The 25,144-nt window shown below is 35.9% G+C and overlaps 1 protein-coding gene across 7 annotated transcripts in view; it reads right to left on the reverse strand.

The window, feature by feature from the left end:
* The window catches only part of LOC106878549 (uncharacterized), a 338,719-nt gene that overhangs the window by 173,549 nt on the left and 140,026 nt on the right, over positions 1 to 25,144 (reverse strand). For all 7 annotated transcript variants that reach the window (XM_089346862.1, XM_089346857.1, XM_052977982.2 and 4 more), the window contains exon 2: positions 22,437 to 22,593. Coding sequence is in view for 3 of the 7 variants with exons in the window: in XM_052977966.2 (XP_052833926.1) it covers positions 22,437 to 22,593 (157 nt within the window). In the remaining 4 variants the exon portion in view is untranslated. The remainder of the gene's footprint in view (positions 1 to 22,436; positions 22,594 to 25,144) is intronic.

Here is a 25,144-nt window from a genome sequence, read left to right on the forward strand (position 1 = left end):
TTCTTCATCAGGCCCTGGCACAAGGACAAGGCTATTTCTTCCACTATATCTTTCCACACAGCTGCAACTTGTAGTGCTATAAAAACAGCCATTGGGATATCTGCAGTCATACTGCTGCATCTGTTGTCCTCCACCCTCTTTCTTCTTTTGCTCTTCTTCCTCTTCTTTTCTTCCTCTTCTGAGCATAAAACCTCAAGTAGCTCTTACACATAGCAACTGGACTCCCCACTCTGCACCACCAGTTTGCTTGCATTCCTCTCAGCTCCTATGATGGGATGAGTGGAGGTATGTAACTTAGAGGTTAGGATGTTGAATTTGTGATCATAAGATTGTGGTTTCAATTCTTGGACCAGGCAATGCATTGTATTCTTGAGTAAAACATTTCATTTCACATTGCTCCAGTCCACTCAGCTGGCAAAAATGAGAAGTACCTGCATTTTGGGAACCACTGGTTTACAATGCCAAAATATATACATAAATTAATAATTATTTATTTATCAATTAATTTTTGTGTTGTAAACACTGCAAAATAGTTGAGTTAAATAAATAAAAATGTTTAAGTTACATAAATGTGTTTAAATATGTAGCTTTTCTCTAACTCACATAATAGTAACAAGAAAAACAAAACAAAACAAAAAAAAAAACAAATATGAACTCCTTTTCCATCAAGTAAACAATGGTAAACACAATTTTCTCTAGAACTCAGCTAAAAATGTCTGCTCAGCACAAATAAACAACAGTAATCATGGTGACAACAGCAATGATTTCATACATAGACATGTTCAAGGCCACAATTTGAAAGAAATAGTATACTTGGTGAAATCAAATCCCAGTGTATGACAAATTCTGGTGGGAAGGGATCTAATCAATTATATCAATCTTATTTCTTTATTGCCCACAAGGGGCTAAACATAGAGAGGACAAACAAGGACAGACAAAGGGATTAAGTCGATTACATCGACCTCAGTGCGTAACTGGTACTTAATTTATCAACCCCGAAAGGATGAAAGGCAAAGTCGACCTCGGCGGAATTTGAACTCAGAACGTAGCGGCAGATGAAATACCGTTAAGCATTTCGCCCGGTGTGCTAACGTTTCTGCCAGCTCACCACCTTTTATATCAATCAATTATATCAATCTTAGTACCTGATTAATCCTTATGTTTTATCAACACCTCAAAAGCATAAAAAGCATCAGCTACAAAGTCAAGTGGCACTGCCCATAATGCAGAGGTGAGGAAAATAAATAAATACAGGGGGCTGACCAACCACTATCAGTTTGTGCCAGTCACCACCAAGACATCAAGTATTCTAGGACCCTGTACTACCAATTTCCTCCACAAAATAGAGATGATGACAGCCCATCGGAGAAATAAGCCCTACGAAGTGCAATGGCTGCTGCAGTGAATATCACTGGCCATTCTACATGACAATGCCATCGCAGTCATTACTGTGGGGCGTGGCTGAGCATACCATTTGTTCTGGGGTATGTGGTCCATTGCTCCCTCCCATGCTATGTTCTGCTGCTTTAATCATCTCTTTTTTCTTTTGTATTTAAATGTTATAAATAAATAAAGTGATCACTTCAAAGGCAAAGTTGGATTTGAACTCAGCTGGATTTGAACTCAGAATGCAAAGGAATGTAATGAAATACCACAAAGCATATTTGTCCACTGTTTTTTCCAAGTCTGTTATCCAATGAATTTCTAACATGCACAAGGTCACAGACCTTTGGAGTGGGTCACTGGTATATCAATTATCTTGGTCTCAGTTTTTGCCTAGTACTTGAAATCAAGGTTGAACTTAAATTGTTTCTAATTTAGGCAGAAAGCTAACATTTTTCAGTGGAAGGGGTTAATCAATGCCATACACTCCAAGATTTGACTGATACTTTATTTTATCAACTCCCAAAAGAGATGAAAGACAAATTTGACATTGATGGTATCTGAATTCAGAACCTGAACAGTCAGAAGAAATACCACAAAGTATTTTTACCAATGCTCTTGTGATTCTGCCAGCTCATCATTATAATAATAATAATAATAATAATAATAATAATAATAATCCTTTCTATTAAAGGCACAAGGCCTGAAATTTGAGGGGAGAGGACTAGTTGATTACATCAACCCCAGTGTTTCACTGGTACTTAATTTATTGACCTTGAAAGGATGATAAGCAAAGTCAACCCCGATGGAATTTTTTAATAATGATGATGATGATGATGATGATACTGGTTTCAAATTTTAGCACATGGCCAATAATTTCAGGGAAGGGGTAAGTCGATTACATCCCCTCCCCCCAATGCTTAACTGGTACATATTTTATCGATCTCAGAAGAATGAAAGGCAAAGTCAGCCTCAACAGAATTTGAACTCAGAACACAGTGATGATTGAAATGAGGCTAATCATTTTACCCAGCATGCTAATGATTCTGCCAGCTGGTCAATAATAATAACAATAATAATAATAATAATAATAATAATAATAATAATAATAATAATAAAAATTTATGAAAATTGATGTAACTCTTCAAAAAGGTAAATAAGCAATAAGAAAAGTGTCTGTCTTCCTTCGGTTCAGATTGGAAAATGAAAAAAAGACAAAAATGCGGAAATATAGACATCTAAATTATGAATGAGAATATCCTGCATTCCTTTTTAGACAAAATGACAGTATTAGTTTTTCATAAGTGGTAACAAAGGAAAAAAAAAAGGAAAAAAAAAAAAAAAAGAAAACAAGAAAGGGAACTCAGTCAAACAGTTTTGAGTAAATGTGATGAAATTCGCCTGTCATTTTATATTCATTCCTCCAGGGAGTGACGTTAGAAATTCACAAATATATTTATCCTTATGCATTTTGAGTGCTGAAAGTGCAGTAGTGTCAGAATATTTTCTGAGAATGTGCTCTTTCAAGTGTTCCCCAAAATTACAGCTATTTGATGTAAAATGTTTGGCAAGTACTGTTGAACTACTGCTATTGTGCCTGACGTCAAACCTACACCCACTGGATCTTTTATTGAATTGCTCTGTTGTGCAACCAACATAAATCCAGTTGTGTTTGATGCATTCCACTGCATACAGCAAATAAGAATCTTTTATATGTCCTATCTTCTGTATAAATCTGAACATATGTTACAATTTGTGATGGAATTGACTTGACTCATATTGTTGCACAATGAACAGGGCTTACCATTCTGCAAATTGGATGTAATGGAAGCAGTTTTTAAAAAAAACTTTTTATGTATTTTTAGAAGACCATAAAATACAGCTGTTCTTAACTGGTACTTCATTCCACTGACTGCAAAAGATTGAAAGGCAAAGATGACCTTGGTGGAATTTGAACTCAGAACATAGAAGTATGAAAGATATACCACAAAGTATTTTGTCTGACATGCTGACAATTCTTTCAATAATGATGATTTTTATAATGATGATGGTGGTGGTGATAATGATGATGATGATGATGATGACAATGATGACAATGGTGATGATGATGATGACGATGGTGATGATGATGATGATTTCTTTTATTTGCCACATGGATGTCTGATGAGGACAACATTACAAGGATAAGTTACAATTTGTGTGGAGATTTACATGAAAGCAATGAGAGGAAAAAAATGATGACGACAGTTGTGATGGTGATAACGGCATTACTGGTGGTGGTGTGGCAACGGCAGTAGTGGTAGTAGAATGATGGTGGTGACGGTGGTGGTAATGATGATGATGATGACTATGATGATTACAGTGATAGAGGTGGTGTTGGCATTGGTGGTGACAATGATTAATGTCACATCAGTTCTGAACAAAATCCTGTTGCCAAAGCTGTGTCTTCAGGGGTTAGTGTTAATTATAATATATAGCAGATAAACCAGCTTATTTAACTCAGACCCAAACTGTGAGAACAAGTATTAAAGAATATTCTCATGTTATACATGATTAAACTTCTATAAAATAATTGAAGTTCAATTTTTTTACATTTGCACATTTCAAGCAAAATTGTACAGGAAAATTAACAAAACGAAAAATAAAATCAATAGGCACAAGCATGGCTGTATGGTTAAGAAGCTGGTTTTGCAACCACATAGTTTTGAGTTCAATCACAATGTTCAACATCTTGGGCAAATGTCTTCTACTCTAGCCCAAAGTTGATCAATGCTTTGTGAATGAATTCAGTAGATGGAAACTGTGTAGAAGCCCATCGTCATCATTATCACCATTGCCATTGTCATCATCATCATTTAATGTCCATTTTCCATGATGGCCTGGATTGGATGGTTTGATAGGAGCTGGCAAGTCACAAGACTGCGCCAAGCTCTGTTGTCTGCTTTGACATGGTTTTTACAGATGGATGCCCTTTCTAACACCAAACACTTTACAGAGTGTACTGGATGGTTTTTATGTGGCACCAGCAGCAGTGAAGTCACCTACTAATTTACAAAACAAGACTACTCAACTGTGGAGGGAAGTAAGTTTGAGGAAGGTGGCTTTGTACTGGATGAGAGATTAGACTATGAATAGAGATATAGAAATAGACATATTGTGCAGCCCATGCTAGCATGAAAAATGGACATTAAAGGATGATGATGATGATGATGATGATGATGATGATGATATATATGTATGTGTTTGTGTGTGTGTATCTATGTATGTGTGTGTGCTTGTGCCACATAAAAAGCACTAAGTCCACTTTGCTGAGTGGTTGCTATTAGGAAGGGCATCCAGCTGTAAAAATCCTGCCAAAATAGTCACAGAAATCTGGTGCAGGCTTTGGGCTGGCCGGTTCTTGTGGTACCATCTGACCCATGCTAGCATGGAACATGGATGTTAAATGATGATGATGATGATGATAATGATATATATATATATATATATATATATATATATATATATATATATATATATCAGCTTCTAATCTGATTTGACATAGCTTTTACAGCTAGATGTCCTTCCAAACACCAACCACACAAAGAGTGTAATGGGTGCTTTTTATGTGCCAGTTTTTAAGGCATTATTGACCACAACTATGATTTCACTTGGCTTGAGGAGTCTTCTTAAGTTTCACTTGGTTTGATGAATATGTGTGTGCATGTGTCTTTATATATATTCATATTAGTATGTATGTACATGTATGTGTATGTGTGTGTGTACGTGTCTGACTTTGTTACCCCCACACACTCACACATACACACAATTGATTGACAACTGGTGTTGGCTGGTTTATATCATCATAATCGAAATCGTAGTCCTGGCTAGTGCTACCTGACCGGCACCCATGCTGGTGGCACACAATAAGCACCCTTTGAGCATTGGGTCAATGTCAGTTCCACCTGACTGGCTCCTGTGCCAGTGGAACGTAAAAAGCACCCACTACGCTTTCAGAGTTGTTAGCATTAGGAGGGGCATCCAGCTGTAGAAACCTTGCCAGATCAGATTGGAGCCTGGTGCAGCCTCCTGACTTGCCAGTTTTCAGTCAAACCGTCCAACCCACACCAGCATGGAAAGCAGACGTTAAACAATGATGATGATGATGATGATTAGTGGGTTGGCAAAAGAGACCAAAAGAATAAGTACCAGACTTTAAAATAATAAGTACTGGGGTCAATTTGTTTGGCTGAACCCTTCAAAGTGGTGCTCTAGCATGGTTGCACTCAATGATTGAAACAAGTAAAAGGTAAAAGCAATACTCACTCTTCTCTAAACATCTTTAAACAGCTTTTTTTTTTAAATTATTTTATTTCCAAACAAAATGTTTTTTTTTTTTTTCCATTTACATATATTCTTCTATTGTTACCAAACTTACCACACAACTATCACAGATCTATCTATCTCAAGTTTGTACCAATTTGAACTTAGGGTGATTCCAACATATGGCTGGACAAACCTGTTTAACTGATGCTGATGAGCAAATGACCAACTGTAAGAAATTATCACAGAGGTGAAAGCATGGCTGGGTGATTGAGAAGTTTGCTTTCCAGCCTCATGATTTCAGGTTCAGTCCTACAGTATGACACCAAGGGCAAGTGTCTCCTACTATAGCCTTCAGGCCACTCAAAGCCCTGTGAGTCAATTTGGTAAACAAAAACTAAGAGAAGTCCATTGTCGTCGTCGTCATTTTAATGACCACTTTTCCATGCTTACTTGGGGAAGGGTGAAATCTATTGAGGCAGACTTTCTACAATCCAATGCCCTACCTGTCTCCAACTCTTATCTGTTTCCGAGCAAAGCAATATTTCTCCTTGGCCAGATATGTTTGGGCAGAATAATGGAAATTAATTATTTTCATTTACAACAATCTCATGCAGCCATAGATAAAAAAAATAAATATGTATGTATGTGTGCAGGCAAGTATGTATGCTTGTGTCTCTTTTATTGTGGCATCACACTATAGATATAAGTGAGCATGACTAACATATAAGCAGTGTTCCTCATTTCCAATCTCCTAGGAAAATATAGGGAAATACTATCTCACCTGGAAATGGGGAGGGCTAGCAAAAGGAAGGGCATTCAGCTGTAGAAAATCCACTTCAAGTAATATGTCTGACCCATACAAATATAGAAAAGTAGATATTAAAACAAAGATGATGATGATGATGATGATGATGATGGTTATACATTAAGGTATAGACAGAGTCCCATATTTGAATATATTATTGAAGCTATTTGTGTATCATTTTTAAAGAAGTAGAGTATGGCAGGGACAATATTCATGATCTTTGAAGGCTTTCCCAGGCTGCTGAGAATGATGCAGCTTTTAGTTTATTTAATTTTCTTTTAGCTGCTGAGTCTGGAAGAAAGGGGCTGACCACACAACATTTTAGGCTTTCCAACTTTATACTTTTAATGTTTGTGGTGCCCACTCTGAAGAGCTGCAGATCAATATCTACCAAAAGAGCATGGGAGGGGAGAGAACCAATGGTCTGGAAGTAAAGACCAGGTATTGTTGTTGTTGTTGTTGTTGTTTAGCTTCAAGTTAGGCTTGATTGAGCAGAGTATCCCTTCCACAATCAAACTTTTTTCTTTCCGGGCAGCTGACTACATTATCCAATATATATTTCATTTTCTTTTAAGACAGTAAGGTGTAATTTGAAGGCAATTTGGCTGCTATTTCTAGTAGTCCAAGCAACCTGACTTTCTAGAAGATCTTTAACTAGTTTATGATAGTATTGGTAGGCCTAACCATCCAAATTGTCTAATCAATGAAATTTCCAGTCATACAAAGAGTATAAATAACAATCATTGACACTAGAACAATCCATATTTACAAATACGTTCAACTGAAACAAAGGAATATTTGGGATTAAATTTACTACATAAATGACTACTCTCTGAATATAACTATCCCAGGTAACTCAGGGGGATGGTCATTATGCTAATAATAAACATATGCACTTGTTCTATTTAACTTCTGATTGTTTGATTAAAGAAACAATCAATTAGTTATTTGATTAATACTTAACAAATTAACTAATAATAATAATAATAATAATAATAAAAGAAGTTAAATACAATCAGTGCATGTGTTTATTATTGGCAGAATTACTTTCTCAAGATACAACGGAATCTGTTTCAAACCAAATACAAACATGAAATATTCTAATATATTTAAAAAGAAGCTTTTGTGGGGTATACAAAATATATAGATGTAAAGGATAAAAACCCCCTTTGGTCATGAGTGACCATAGGATTGCACCTAGGAAGTTTCCCTCCAAGGCACAAGTCTGGGCAAAGTTGTTTATGGAAGACCAGCAGTCACCTGTGCATACCAGCCTCCCCTCTCCATGCCATCGATGTTATCCAAGGGAAAGGCAAAGGCTGATACAGCTTTGTACTAGTGACATTACAATTCATTTCTATAGCTGAGTGAACTGGAGCAATGTGAAATAAAGGGTCTTGATCAAGAACACAACACACAGCCCAGTCCAGGAATCAAACCCACTATCTCAGAATTGTGAGCCTAACACACTAACCACTGAGCTATGTACCTTCATATAGATGTAGACAATGAGAAAACAGTCATTATATTAGCAATTTATGGTGTAAGTATACACACTTTGTATCTTTGACCCTGGAACATACACAGTCCCATGTGTTGAAGTGGAAAAGTACCCAGTGTACTAAATTCAACATTTACGATCCACTTTCATCCTACTTAGCCAACATTACTTTTTCTCAAGTGTTAATGAAAAATACAGTAAAGGAATTTCAGTAAATTATTTTTATATCTTTATGGAATTTAGAATCTCTGATTTGCAATCTGAGATCAAATTGGCAACACTGACCTACAACTGGTCACAGTTGACCTCTTATGTTTCTAGACGTTCAGCTTTAATGAAGAGGAAATGACAGTCATCGTAAAACCCAACATAAGAAGGAAGGTAAGATAAAAGGTCAGAGAAAACCTGTGAGAGTTCTACGTTTCAAGAAAGATTATGATCGGATTATGCAATCCAGACAAGCAAGGTAAGATTTCTAAGTCTTCACTTCAACAGAGATTTCTAAAAAATCACCGGAGTGTTGATTCAAAAACTTTTTATTTACATCATATTACATGTAATTTTTTAGAAATCTCTGTTGAAGTGAAGACTTAAAAATTTTACTTTGTCTGGATTGCATAATCCAACCAAAATCTTTGCTGAAACACAGAATTCTCACTGGTTTTCTCTCAATTTATCTTACCTTCCATCTTAAGTTTTATATATATATATATATATCAATAATAATAATAATCCTTGGATGGAATTTATAAATTTCATCCAAGGATTATTATTATTATTATTATTACTATATTTATCCTACATTATATCAGCACAGCTCAGTGTGGCTCCAAAAAACTGGTATCGCCAGTTGACATCATTGGTCTGTAGGACATCATTGGTCTGTAGGAGCTTTTATATACATATTCAAAACTTTTCCCAAAACAAACTTAAAGGGTCTATATATATATATATATATATATATATATATATATATATAATATTAGGGACAAAATCCAAAATTACAGGTAAAAAACTCAATTAAAATCAATTTATAAAAAATTAAAATTAAATTGAGCCTTATAGATAAAGTATATATAAAATATATAGTTTTAGGGAAAATAACCAATTTTCAAGAACTCCTCGATGAAAATCCACTATCACATATAGAAAAATTAATAATTAAAAGCACAATAAATGAGTATAATATAAAGTAAAGTAAATATCATAAGATAAATATAATAAAAAGATTACACGGGTTTCATAACCAATTTTCAAATAGAAAAGAAATTTAAATCGATTAAAATCAATTGAAATTATCGAAAATAAGTTCTATTCAAAAATATAGCTACTCGTCAGATCGTAAGTAGAACAATAATTAGATATATATCTCAACCAACAATAAGTACCCAATGAATTAATATGAAATATTTATTATATAAATATATATATATATATATATATATATATATATATATATATATATATATATATATATATATATATATATATATACGCATGCGTGAACTGTCTAAGATACCATAAGTCAGAAAAAAGGTGCACTTGTATATCTGTCAATACATAACCTTATGCTCATCGGAGTTAGCTGATATAGAAAAAAATATGGCGACTGCTCTCTATTGTTGGAGGTAGATTAACGCATGCAGTTTGCGGCTGCTGTGAAAAAGGGTTTGGAGATTAGGTTAGAAGTTATATCCCTTGGTTGGGTCCCCACAAACACTTGAAGATAACTTTTACCGGCCTTACAGCGTACCCAATCAAGGGATATGACTCCTAACCTAATCCCTGGCCATTTTTCATGACTTTGTCCACAGCAGCTGCAAACCAGATGTGCTAATCCACCTCCGACAATAGAGAGCAGTCACTATATTCTGTTTCATATCGGCTAACTCTAATGAGTGTAAGATTATATAATCGGACTGTTACCTAACACTCCATTGTATTCCTAGCATGAAACCAGCTGTGATGGATATATAATACTGTACATTTCGGATGATGATAATATATATATATATACATACACACACACACACACACACACACATAAATGCACCTTGATATGCACATAAAAATAATGATATAGATCTCATTCTCTTCATTGTACATCAGTAGGGTGTGAGTCATTCTGTCAATAAATATTATACATACACTGATTATATCTCACTTCTTTACTTATTTGCCAATCTGAATTTTGAAGGTTATTTTCACTACTCAAGTGGTTGAGGACTTCACAAAATGAGCATCTGCAAAGCCCCTACAGCCAACCTCTATGAGCTAGCAGTGTGCATTCCAGCCTCTGGTCTAGAACTTATCCCCCACTTCCTCGTACTTTATGTGATTCTTCTCAATCATTTCCCCAACATACTCTTTCCAGAAACCCATAGATTCCAGCATGACCAGTTGCTAGTTGCCTAAGGTGATGATCATGACTGACTATCGTGATGTTGCTATCACGTGTTGTGGGAACTTCAGTTGCTTGCTCAGATCAATGTACATATAAATGAATGAATGAGAGACACAGAGTGAGGGACAGAGACAGAGTGATGGGCAGACAGAGAAAGAGAGAGTGCGATAGACAGAGACAGACAGATAGGGAGCAGGGTATCTTTAATAAAAATAGATAATTTTCTGAGAGACCAAATTGCTTGTCAGGGTTACTTTTCACAGTATAAAGCAGCTTACCTTGTCAAGATATTCAAGTAAGGTACAAAGGTTTAACACTTAAAATTAAACTGTTCAAATGCTTTGATTATTATATCGGAACAAAGTGTAATATTCCTCCAAGTGGAAATTCATGGAATATTTTTACTAGTCTTGCTTTTTAATGTTTGTTTTATCTTTTTTTTTTCCTTCTTTATCTTTTACCTTTTACTTGTTGCAGTCATTGGGCTGTGGTCATGTTGCCACATCGCATTTAATTGAGCCCAGTACTTTTTCTTTAAGCCTGTATTCTATCAATATCTTCTGCCAAGCTATTTAGTTATAAGAAGGTAAACAAATCAACACCAATAGTCAATCGAGGTTGAGACACACACACACACACACATAAAATCCACTACTTACAGATTGACTCATGGCCTATGGCTATATAGAAGACACTTCTCCAAGGTGCCATACAGTGGAACTGAACCCAGAACCATGTGGTTGGGAAGAAAATGTCTTCACACAGCCATGCCAGCACCTGTATAAAATCTTTTTTAGAAAATAATTGCCTTAAGTTCCTTTTTTTTATTTATTTAATTAGAGTTTTCAGAAATATAAATTAAAAAACTGCAGAGTAGGATATAACAAAGCGTCTGAAGTTCTGAAAATGATGAATACAAACTAGTCTCTTTTTAATAGCAATTGACATATGTATGACAATATTTAACTGGATCACTACATATTTCAAGAAGACAGTCATATACCTCACACTCATTACACCTAACCACAACTAAAATACATAAACACAATGCAAATACATTGCTACAAATGATAGACCTTATAATGTTTGATAATCTCCCTCAGCAACTTCATGTATACTGCTCCGAAAAACTGCAACTCTAAAAAACTTCAAGCACAATCAGTTGGTAACCCTCAACAAATCTTAAGTAAGACCAATATTATCTGAGTTGGTCCAGGTTGATTTCAACTATACACTTCCCTCTATATTATGTGGCCTTCAAAGATGGTGAGCTGGCAGAATCATTAGCACGTCAGGCAAAGTGCTTAGTGGTATTTTGTCTGCTTTTACATTCTTAGTTCATATTCTGCTGAAGCTAACTTTGCTTTTCATCTTTTCAGGGCTGATAAAATAAGTACCAGTTGACAATGGGGTTAATGTAATCAATTTACCCAACCCTTGAAATCGCTGGCCTTGTGAAAAAAAATTGAAATCAATATTATGCTGCCTTCTCCCAACATTAACAAACTACTTTTATTGTTATTTCTTAATGTTATCATTATACTTTTATTGTTTAACCCTCAGTCAACCCTGATCAAGTAAACCCATCATCAAAGATACTCAAATCTTGGCCTTTTTTTATCGGAATAGTGTTGTGTGTAATTTTTAAGATGACAGAATGTGATATGAGCACTAGCGTAGCTAGAGGGTGGTGGAGGGGTGATCCACCCTGGGCGGTACTTTTATGGGGGTGGCACCACTTCTGAGTCTGCTGTAGGCAACATGTATTTTTTGTGGGGGGGCCCAGAGACAGCAATCTGAAAGGCCACTCTGGGTGGCACACCCTCTAACTATGCTAGTGGATGTGAGGGAGGTTTTGGTTACTCGCTCTAACAGGTTAAATGACTATGTTGAAGCACCTTTATTGGCTTGTCATTGTTTTGTTTCTGCTGTTATTGTCTTCTTGTTGGAGATACCATTTAGATCAGACATAGGCAACCTTTTCCAAGATGTGGGCTACATCAGACATGACTCACCATCAAGTGAATAGCACTACTACAAAAATTCAAGGTAATTTTTCCTTTGGTGTGCCATTCAGAAAGAGCTGTAAGCCAACTGATTTGGCTATTCCATATTTTCGGTGAAATACTGTATAACTTCAACTCAAGTAAGAGAACAATTTTGTTACTTTCCAGATAAGCAATAAATTACTAATTATAATTATAAATTAATTCTAATGATACAGATACATATTTCAAATTGCCGAACCATCCAACCCACAATAACACTAAAATATAAGCTTTAGATAACTTTAATTGTCATCAATCAATTTAAAAAGTAAAATGATATTATACCAAGCTGAAACAGAAAAGAACAACAATGTAGGATTAGAATCTTATATATTTTGCTTACTAGCTGACTATATTGTTGATTACACCAGACCAGAGAGTCCTTGCCAGTCCTTCTTCTTAGATTAGATATTATAAATCTATTTTCCTGTCATATGTTGTTATACAATATCATCTCTACAAGATAATTGGCTAGTCACTTAGTGCTAAGAGGATAGGCCATACTATTAATGAACAAACAGCAAGTGGGGGTGGGACATCCCTGTTTCATGTATATAATGATAAATAACATAATAAATCAAATTATTAACAGTTAAGACTTCCTATGTTGTCTCAATAATTAATAAAGGTTTGGTGAAGCAAAAAGGAAAATAGAACTCAAAACATGATTACACACACTCACACATGTGCATGCACACAAACATGCACACATAAAGCAAACACACAAGGTGCAGACGTGGCTGGGCGGTCAGAAACTTGCTTCCCAACCACATGATTCAGGGTTCAGTTACAATGCATGGCATCTTGGATGTCTTCTACTAGAGCCTTGGGCCAACCAAAGCCTTGTGAGTGGATTTGGTAAACAGAAACTCTGTATGTGTGTGTGTGTTCCCGTGTGTGTGTGTGTGTGTGGGTGTGTGCATGCATGTCTTTGAGGCTGTTTGTCCTCCCCACCCCTTCCACTGTTTCACAATCAGTGCCGGTGTGTTTACATCCCTGTAACTTAGCAGTTCAGCAAAATAAGTACCAGGTTTTAAAAAAATAAGCCTATTTATATATATATATAGTAACTGTGTGGTAAGAAGTTTGCTTCCCAACCACATGGTTCTGAGTTCAGTCCCAATGCATGGCCCTTTGGGCAAATGACTTCTACTATAGCCTGGGCTAACTAAAGCCTTGTGAGTAGATTAGGTGGACAGACAGGAACTGAACTTCTTACTTCTTACCACATACACATACATGAAACTATTATATACAAGTATAAAATATATATATACATATATATATATATATATATATATATATATGTGGAAAATCGGTGAGTGTTTGTTTGTGGCGTTGTTACCTAACTCCTCCTACATCGTTTTATTGATTTTGATGAAACTTGATACATGAGTAGAACTCATGCCTGGAAACATCATGACATACTTAGATTGTTGAAAAAATTGATAATACGGCCCCTGGAAGGTACCTTTATATCTACCTCATATAACTAATTTTTTTTTAAACATCCAAGAAAATAACCCATAGCACGAGCACAATATTTTTTTTTAAATACTCAAGGGAAAAACCCATTTCATTGTTTATGTTCGATTAATTTGAATATTGATTTTTTTGTGTCCAATTTCTAATTTTTGCAGGCAATATCACTTTTTTATTTTATTTGACATGTGAGTAGAACTCATGTCTGGAAACTTTGTGACATACTTAGATTATTGAAAAAAATTGATAATGGGGCCCATCCAATGTATCCTCCTATCTACTACATATTACTAATATTTTATTTAAACCCAAGGGAAATAATCCATATCACCTGCAGTTTTTAGCAAAGCAATCAATATCTGATTCTCACGATCAGTCGACCTAATTCTGCATTTCACTACTCACACTTTTGAACTGCTAAACATTATTATTGCACTTACTTAATATGAATCTTAAACCTTAAAGACTTCATTCATACATTTCTATACATACATACTTTTTTGAATACCCACTACTCCGATTATTCTGCATTTTTACAGTTACACTTTCTCCATGACAGTAGATAAATTTTTTTTTTCCACAATGTATTTGTAGTAGCTTCATGCAGGCATAGCATAGATTCGATCTTCAACTACCAAATTTCACTTAAACAATTCAACAGCGCTTTTCTCACAGTAAAACAATAGTTTTTCTGTGAATGACAACCTCCCTTGCCAACCACCGACAACCTCTCTCGCCAACCTCCGACAATCTTTTTCACCAACCTCCGAAAACCTCTCTCACTAACCGCCAACAATTTCTCCATCCTCTAGCTGACAGTTTCTGTACTTTTTCGTGATGGAAAATACACCTTTTGTGGCAGTTATAACAAAATTGCTTTTAATAAGGCATTTATTATATAGTAATAAGGCATTTCAATAGAACATCTTTACCCATGGGAATTATCAGGTACACCAGCTAGTATATATATATATATATATATATATATACACACACACACAAATTATATATATCTACACACAATTTATATATATACACACAAATTATATATATACACACAAATTAATCAGAAGTCACAGAGTGATTCAAGGTCAGGCAGTTTCATGCACTAGCACTTATCAAATATGTTCCAAATTATGGGGATTACATTTATGTGGACCAAATACATTATAATTCTCTCTGGATTGTTCTAGAATTATATAAACAATTACAAGGTCACATGAATAATACATATATTTTCAAAAGAAATATAATAATTAATATCAAAATTTAATATTCCAGCAGCTTTTGCAATCATGAATTTATGTTCAGTCCTACTGCATGGCACCTTGGGCAAATGTCTTCTACTAAAACTCTGGACTGACCAAAGCCTTGAGAATAAATTTGGTTAAGGGAAACTTAAAAAGAAATCCATTGCATGAGTGCATATATATGTATGTCTGTGCATGTGGCATAGTGGTTGGACTGTTACACTCATAAACAGAAGATCATGGTTTCGATTCCCAAATTGGTAGTGTATTGTGTTTTTAAGCAAAACACTTCATTGCACATAGCTCCAGTCCACTCAGCTGTAAATGGGTGATCCTGTGCTGGACTGGCATTCCATTCAGGGGGAATGTTGGCCTGCCCACCTTAGCCAGCAGGGTGGTATCATTCGAAAGCTACGATAATGAGAGGTATAACATAGCTTCTAGCAGTGTATAACATCAAATAGTTTGGCTGATACAAGGAGAGAGGGATGAATGGATAGATGGAGGGAGGGAGAGATGCATGTATGTATGTATTCTTTTATTCTTTTACTTGTTTCAATCATGACTGTGGCCATGCTGGAGCACTGCCTTGAAAGGTTTTAGCCAAACAAATTGACACCAGGACCTATTTATAATGCCTAGTACTTATTTTATCAGTCTCTTTTGCTGAACCACTAAATTATGTGGATGTAAACACACCAACATCAGTTGTCAAGCAGTGATGGGGACAAACACAGACACAAAAACATTATATATATATATATATATATATATATATATATATATACACACACACAACAGGCTTCTTTCGTTTCCATCTACCAAATCCACTCACAAGGCTTTGGTTGGCCTGAGGCTATAGTAGAAGACATTTGCCGAATGTGCCACACAGTGGGACTGAACTGGAACCATATGGTTAGGAAGCGTATATGTATTTATGTATGTATATATGTATATAAGTTTTATTCAGTGAGCTCACTTCAGGGAAAAGACCACAGGTTCACCCTCTTTGAAGATACAAGAACCAAGTCAAAGCAACTCTGAAGGCCACTGGACTTGAGCCTAAATCGTTTGAAACACAAGCCTGAGACTGTACCAAGTGGCGGTATTCCATCATCATCAGAGCCAAAAACTTTGAAGACACCAGAAGAAAAAAGGAAGAAATCAAACAACGGGAGAGAAACGCTTGACAAAATCAACTTTGTCCTCCACCAACATTACCATGCCGTCAATGCCATTGACTCTTCTATGCAAGGATTGGTCTACAGTCATCAATGCCATCACCATAAAGGAAGTGTTCAGCAAAGAAGAAACTAAATTCTTAGATAGACAAAGCTGATGCTGCTGATGATGTATATAAGTATTGGAGTACTATAATTGACCGTGGAGGCGCAATGGCCCAGTGGTTAGGGCAGCGGACTCGCAGTCATAGGATCGCGGTTTCGATTCCCAGACCGGGCGTTGTGAGTGTTTATTGAACGAAAACACCTAAAGCTCCACGAGGCTCCGGCAGGGGTTGGTGGCGAACCCTGCTGTACTCTTTCACCACAACTTTCTCTCACTCTTACTTCATGTCTCTGTTGTGCCTGGAATTCAAAGGGTCAGCCTTGTCACACACTGTGTCATGCTGAATATCCCCGAGAACTACGTTAAGGGTACACATGTCTGTGGATTGCTCAGCCACTTGCACGTTAATTTCACGAGCAGGCTGTTCTGTTGATCGGATCAACTGGAACCCTCGATGTCGTAAGCGACGAAGTGCCAACAACAACTATAATTGACCAAAAACCCTTAAAGGTAGTGCTCTAGTATGGTCACATCCCAGTGACTGTAACCAATAAAAGATTTGTTTAAATAATTGTTAAATATTCTTAAATATCTTTTCACCAAAGGAGACCACCACCAGTTGCAATGGATGCTTTTTATATGTGAGCTGATAATTATCCAACCCTCATAAACTCATTCAGACAAACTGTAAGAGTATATAGAAACTGAATCTAGTGTAAACAATATAGTTAGTGTACAAGAAGTGTGATGACATTTCAGGCTGTCAAGTTGCTCCACTTAGTTTTGGTATGCCAAGTGTATTATTACATATATAACATCTACTTTATATGTAAACATAAATATTTGCAGCAATAGATGAGAAAACAGAGCTGTTGAGATCTTCTATGTAAAGACACTAGTGTTTATAGAGATATAAAGTTACTGATGGAGCTATATACTGCTGCTTTTGTTGTTGTTGTTATTTAGCCCAGGTTAATCTGTCCAACACATTCTATCTGTTTTGTCATGGTAGGGTATGACATAAGAGAATTTGATTGCTATTTCTAGCAGTTCATGTGCATCTTTATTCATGTGCATATTTATTTCTTATCCTTTACTTGTTCCAGTCATTAGACTGTGGCCATGCTGGGGTACCACCTTGAAGAATTTTTAGCTGAATTAATTGACCCTCCAGCCCTATTTTGTTATGAAACCCAGTACTTATTTTATCATCTCTTTTGCCAAAAGGCAAAGTTACAGGGACATAAACACACCAACACTGGTTGTCAAGTGGTGATGGGGGACATACATGAACACACACACACATATACATAAGACAGGCTTTTTCAGTTTCTGTCTACCAAATCCACTTACAAAGTTTTGGTCAGCCTGAGCCTATCGTAGAAGATGCTTGCCCAAGATGTCATGCAGTGGGACTGAACCCAGAGCTATGTGGTTGAGAAGCAAACTTCTTACCACACAGCCACAACTGTGCCTATGATATTATCATCATCATCATCATCTTAATGTCCACTTTTCCAGGCTTGTATAGGCTGGACAGTGCTGAGGTGCACTACAGCTTATCAGGAAAGTGTAGAAGGGAGAGAAAGCAGCAACAAGTCAAATAAAAAATAGACACCGATGAAAGCTAAAAGTACATGTACGGTACTCAGGGTAAAACATGAAAATGAGAGGAATGTGAATAAAAGCAGAGAGAGTGTCACAGATAAATTTATTCCATGTTTCAACAGTTCTCAATGTGAAACAATGCTTCTGAAAGTAATGGATGTTGTGTTGTCTTATTTTCCTTTTATTTTAGTTTTACATCCAACTAAGAACAGTGCTGTTGTATCCAGTTGAACCCTTGTTCATTGAAGTGATGAGAGAGTCCAATCAATTATATAGTAACTAAAAGTGGAGTAGTCACTAATGGCAGTTTGTAGTCTCTTGAAGGTGAATTATAATCACTAATGGTATAGAAATAACAGTGAGAACCAAATTCCGTGCTTCCTGAAATTTTGTTCTATTTCATGTACTATACAAGCACTTTTGGTTTTCATCGCTGTCCTTCTTTACTTGACTTACTGCTGCTTTTAATTCCTTCATTTTTTACTCTTTTCTGACATGTTGTGGTAAGAATATTCTTCTTCTTCTTATTATTATTATTATTATTAAGGTGGTAAGTTCACAGAATTGTTAGCATGCTGGGAAAAATGCTTAGTGGTATTTCATTCATCTTCCCGTTCTGAGTTCAAATTCTGCCAACGTCAACTTTGCCTTTCGTCCTTTCATGGTTGATAAAATAAGTACCAGTTGAGTACTGGGGTCGATACAATCGACTATCTCCTTTCCCCCAAATTTCAGTCCTTGTGCCTATAGTAGAAAGGATTATTATTATTATTACTATTATTATTTTATGTTTGATTTTTGCTTTACATTTGTATAAGTTGGCTCCAAGTCTCACCCAGAGACCTCAAGAGACAACTAGTTAGAAGTTCATGTCGGTGTTATGCCTAGGGTGCCATATATTTGGTTTTGTACATAGTGTTGTTCTAGAGAATGTTTAAGAAACCATAAGAAAATTATGTGTCTGTTTTAAAATTTGAGATTACATAGAAAGTATTTTGCATAGGATATGGGCAGTTCCCATGAGTACTATCTTTTGAATTTCTGCCATTTTGGGGTTTCCTGGTATCTGAGCTAGGTAGCAATCAGCCCCTTTTGCTATCATTTCCAGGGCACCTATGACAACAGGTATTGTTTTAGTTTTCAGGTTCCACATTTTGCTAATTTCTATTTCAAGATCTTTATACTTGCTCAGTTTTTGGTAGGTCTTGACAGATATGTTTATATTGATTGGGACAGTTTATCAATGAGGAGGCATGATTTTTGTCTGAAGTCTTTCAATATGATGTCTGGCTTATTTGCATCTATCTTTCTGTCAGTTTTAATGGTGAAGTTCCAGAGGAGTGAGATGTGACCATTTTCAAGCACTGGAGGTGGTTTGTGTTCCCACCAGTTTTTATCATGGGGCAAGTTCAGGTTCTTGCAAATTACTCAGTAAATATATTGTGCAGCTCTATCATGCCTGTTGAGATACTCTGTAGGTGCAAAAAGACTGCACATGGAGACAACATGATCATTGGTTTCATTTTGTTGTTGACATACACGACATGTTGGGAAGCTGCCGTTCTTTAATATGTTGGCCTGGTAGTTCCTTGTAGGTAGGCATTGATCTTGGGCTGCTATGATAAACCCTTCTGTTTCAGATTTTAAGCCAGAAACCGTTAGTCATTGATGGGTAAGGGCTTTGTCAACATCGGTATTATTTGCTCTCTTTGGGTATTTGCCATCGAGAGGTTTTTCTTGCCATTTATCAGCCAGAATATCTAAGGCAGCATTATATTCTGTCAGTTATTATTATTTTCATTATTTAATGTTGTTGCACATTCTTTAATATTATTGTATGTGAGCTCTTATGGCTAATAAAAGAATTTATTATTATTATTATTCTTGTAAGAAGAGCCAACATTAATACAAGTGCACAGGGTACTTATGGTATTAAAGAGAAGGTGACCAGATATGAAGAGAGAAGAAGAATGAACAGTAAGCAGAATACCAGAAGGAAATTTAAGAATGGAATCAAATATGCTGAGAAAACATGAATGAAGAAGAATTATTTAATTAGAGAAATGTTCAAACTAAAAGAGATGATTTGTTGCTCTTATGACATACCAGAACACTCTTTTACAACCATCAGACTGCAGCCATGCCTGAGTAACAGCTTGAACGATTTAGTTGACAGACAGATGGATGGATAGATAAATAGATAGTCATGTGTATTTGTATATGTATAGGCTGGTTTGTGTCCATAGTCTTGACATTGGCTGTCCACTGTGTAATTAATGTCATCATATACATGGTGTGATTGTTTACATCTGTTGTGGAAACATGTCTGCCATTGACTTGTTTGTCATTCAAAAGAACAGGAGGAAATAGTGTCTAACTTGGAAACTAGTGGGTGTTAGCAACAAAAAGGTCATACAGCCATAGAAAAATTATTTCAATAAGTCTAATCTCATCCATGCTAGTCTGGAAACATGAACTTTAAAACACTGAAAATGATGATGATTATGATGGAGCGTAATTTCATGAGGAGTATGGGTTAGAGAAGGGTTAAGCAACTCAATGGTACAGAGATAGATAACTGAACATTTGACAAGGACTTATAAAATAAATTTAGAATATGTCTCAAATACTTATTTTAAGATATGAAAGGTTAAGTTGATTTTGACAGAGTTATAGATTCAGAAAATGTATGCAATCAAACAACTATTAATTGTACATAATAATAAATGACACCTAGCGGTTGACCTGGCATTCCATCTTTCACTGATTTGTTCTAAAAGAACACAATAGTACGATGGATCTAACTGATTTTAATGATTATAACGATGATGATGATGTAATTTAAACTCAAGTCAGCTCTGACTAAGCAAAGCAAATGAATGGCTACATAAGGAGGTTGCTTCAGATTTGATTTCACTGTATGGTACCCAAGGTAAGTGTCACCTAGCATAGTTTTAGGACAACAAAGGCTTTGGAAATGAATTTGGCAGGCAGAAACTGTAGGAAGCGGCGAGCTGGCAGAAACGTTAGCATGCTGGGCGAAATGCTTAGCAGTATTTCGCCTGCTGCTACGTACTGAGTTCAAATTCCACCAAAGTTGATTTTGCCTTTCATCCTTTCGGGGTCGATTAAATAAGTACCAGTTATGCACTGGGGTTGATATAATCAACTTAATCCATTTGTCTGTCCTTGTTTGTCCCCTCTGTGTGTAGCCCCTTGTGGGCAGTAAAGAAATAAGAAAGTGTAGGAAGCTTTTGTGTGTGTGTGTGTGTGTGTGTGCGTGCGCATGCATCTGTGTGTGTGTGCATGCATCTGCGTGTGGATGCACGCATGTACATGTGCATATATGAATGCTTACAACCAAAGGTTTTGCTTAGCCAGAATGGTGAACCATATTTACATTCCTTGTTGAAATTATGATGGCTTGCTTTTTGCTTTCTAAGGTCTGTGGAATAAAAAAATCCCTTACTTGAAAAACCAGTAAGGGTTGAGAACAGGAAGAGCATCCAGTTGTAAAATTGTGCCTTAAAAAAAGTCTCCTCTCAATCTATGCTTACATAGAAAAATGTGAAAGCAAATAACACTGACAACACTTAGACTGTTGTGCAAATGAGATCTGTTCAAATTTACATACACCATAGACAGCTATAAACTACTATTCTCTCTGTGGACAAGAAGAAGTATGTGATCTCTGATATGGTATCAATAAATGCCGAAGCTAGTTAAATCAACCTATTTTCTTATCACAGAGAAAAAATTCTTGGGCTTTTATTATATCTGTCTTTGCACAACAAGACTGTTTGCTAAAATCACATACTTGTAAATTTACCTTAAATTTCTACACATACACACATGCACATATATTTGAAAAAAGATTTTTTTAACTACAAATCATTAACCCTTTAGTGTTTAAACTGGCTATATCTGGCCCAAATATTCTACTCATTTTATGCCCAAACTGGCCAGAACCAGTATCTCACATCTACCCTGCAATGTCATTCTAAAAATAAACAATTACATCTCTCAAATCTTGAAGTTACAAGATAATACCAGATTAATTTTTTAAAGTGTACATGAATAAGGATTACTTTTGACATTAATTTGAACACTAAAGGGTTAATCATATCAAAAAATCTTTAGAAAATGTAGAGTAACACGGACCTGATGGAAGGAAATGTTTGTGTAAGTGCTTTGCAGTGCTTTGTAAATATATGTAATGAGAGAATGTGTGTGAGAGAGAGGAGAGTCATGGCACAAAGACAGACATCATTATACATCAAAATAGATGAAAGAGTAAATAAAAGAAGAAAAGGTCAGAGTATCAGTGCAAAGACACCTACAGCATAAGTTAAATAGGACTTACCTCCATCAGTTAATGTGTCTGTAAAAGGTTCAGCATATGTAATAGGTATAGAAATCCTAGAAGCAGAGTTTTTGTCAGATTGGTTATCATCCGCTAATACTTTATCATTTTGGCTTGCAGAATTTTCTTCACTTTCACTGTCAGAGGAGGTCGTCAACTGAAAAATATAGCACATATTTGTCAAAAGGCGGTGCTCCAGCATGGCCGCAGTCAAATGACTGAAACAAGTAAAAGAGTAAAAGAGTATCCTCTTAACATTTATTCCATCCGCACAATGTAAACAAAATTAGGTCTATATGATTTATTTATCATCATGGGTTGGATATTTGCTAGGATTCAATGAGTCATAGAACTGTGTTGCACTCTAACATCTGTCTTGATATGGGTTCTATGGATGGCTTCTCTTCCTAATGCCATCCACTTTACAGTGTGTACTGAATGCTTTATTCATGGCATCAGCACTAGTGAGATTGCAATCAATTTATTTGTCTCAAAATCTTTGCACTCTGAAGCACAACAGAAAGGCTATATGACTGATAGCCAGTGTATTGTGATCCAAGGATAGAATCATAACTGTGTGTGTGTGTGTGTGTGTGTGTGTGTGTGTGTGTGAAGGTGCGTGGCTTAGTAGTGGTTAGGGTACTTGGCTTACAGTCATAAGGTCATGAGTTCAATTCTCGGCGATGCATTGTGTCCTTGAGCAAGACACTTCATTTCATGTTGCTCCAACCCCTCTCAGCTGGCAAAAATGAGTAGTACCTGTATTTCAAAGGGCCAGCCTTGTCACACTCTGAGTCATGCTGAATCTCCCTGAGAACTACGTTAAGGGTATACATGTCTCTGGAGTGCTCAGCCACTTGCACGTTAATTTCACAAGCAGGCTGTTGTGTTGATCGGATCAGCTGGAACCCTCATCGTAACTGACAGAGTACCAGTTATATATATATATATATATATATATATATATATATATATATATATATATATATAGTGTGTGTGGGCGTGAAGGCATGTGGTTTAATGGTTAGAGTGTTGCACTCACTATCACAAGATTGTGGCTTCAATTATCAGACCGGTGAAACATTGTGTTCTTGAGCAGAACACTTCATTTCATGTTACTTCAGTCACTCAGTCCACTCAACTATAAAATGAGTATCCTGCAACAAACTGGCATTCTGTTAAGAGGGTATGTTGGCCTACCTGCCTAGCCAATGAGGTGACATCATTCAAAACTTACAACAATGTGAAATAGCATCTTATGACCAGTGGTATATCACAACATCTGATAGCACTGATATATAATTATCATAATCATGATTTAGCATCTGTAATCCATGGATGGTTTGATAGGATCTGACAGGTCAGAGGAATAAAAGAAACCATTTTGCCTTTAGGAGAAAAGCTCTGCCATGAATTGTGTCAGCTGTTTTTTGCCAATAAAACCTCAGTCTCTAGTCCAGGGATTGCAACTTTACAATTATTTCATTTCAGCCAATCCCTAAAGGCATGGAAAAATCAATCAAGTACACAGGAAGAAAATTTCCTAAATTTCACAACCTTCTTGCTTTCAAAACCCTCTTTAATTTCATTTCATTTGTTAAGATAACCCACTGCATTCTGAATCTAGTCAACTCTGATTTGTAAAAGTTAAGTTAGCATTAACATATTTCATGCAGGAAGTATCTATTAGAAAGTTAAGAAGAAATGATTGTGTGGTGAGGGAAAACACAATACTAGTCAATAACTGATGTCATTCCAGTGAGTACAAGTATGGGGAATAACTCAAGATATGGTTAAATCTCATTAATGACCTCATCAGCCAAAACAGTATTAGAACAATCACTCATAAAAACACAATATTTAACACTGGCCAGTATAGAAAAATAAGAACATCATCAACATCATTTAACATTCATTGGCCATGCTGGCATGGGTTGGACGGTGTGACCAGAGTTAGCAAGCTGGGGTCATCAGACTCTAGTATGATTTAGCATGGTTTCTACAGTTGGATGCCCTTCCTAACACCAACCACTTTACAGAATAGAAAACACTGAGAGGATAAAATACTTTCAAGCCACTGCAACCAAGTGGTGTTTCACCATGGCATGCCAAAAATTTCTGCCTCCTATTAGCTTTTTGAATACTCAATTTCATGTTGTATGCTTCTCCTAATAATCAATAGTTGAGGGTCTTTTTTGTCTTCTGCAAGGGTATAGAAGTTTCTGAAATATAACATCTGGTATGACCTGGTTTTCCAGCATGATAGCAGTGGTTAGTAAACCCTGCCATGCACTGAACGACAATAGCAAAGAAGAGTGAAAAGTACCCATAAATATACTTTCTGACCTTGTGCTAATAAAACATACAAGAGAAGCTATTCATATTTATTTTTCATAAAACAATTTTACTAAACTATATTTTCTAAATGTCATTTCTTAGACATTAGTATCTTAAGTGTTAGTTGTCTTAAATTTTCATTGCCTCTTAAATACCAGCTGTCATAAATACTAATTATCTTAGACTCAACAATATAATCTTTTTTTATAGTTTATTCAGAGAAGGCAAAATACTGATGACTTTTACAGGCCCTCTAAAACTAGTTGGAGAAAAAGAGGAATTAACCTCAAATCTGATCTGAGAGCTTGCAAGAGAAGGTTTCTTGATAAATATGCACAAGGGCCAGGGACTAATATTAAACTCAGTAAGAG

This window comes from Octopus bimaculoides, chromosome 2 (assembly GCF_046866305.1).
Source record: "Octopus bimaculoides isolate indiv1 chromosome 2, ASM4686630v1, whole genome shotgun sequence".
Classification (NCBI taxonomy): domain Eukaryota; kingdom Metazoa; phylum Mollusca; class Cephalopoda; order Octopoda; family Octopodidae; genus Octopus; species Octopus bimaculoides.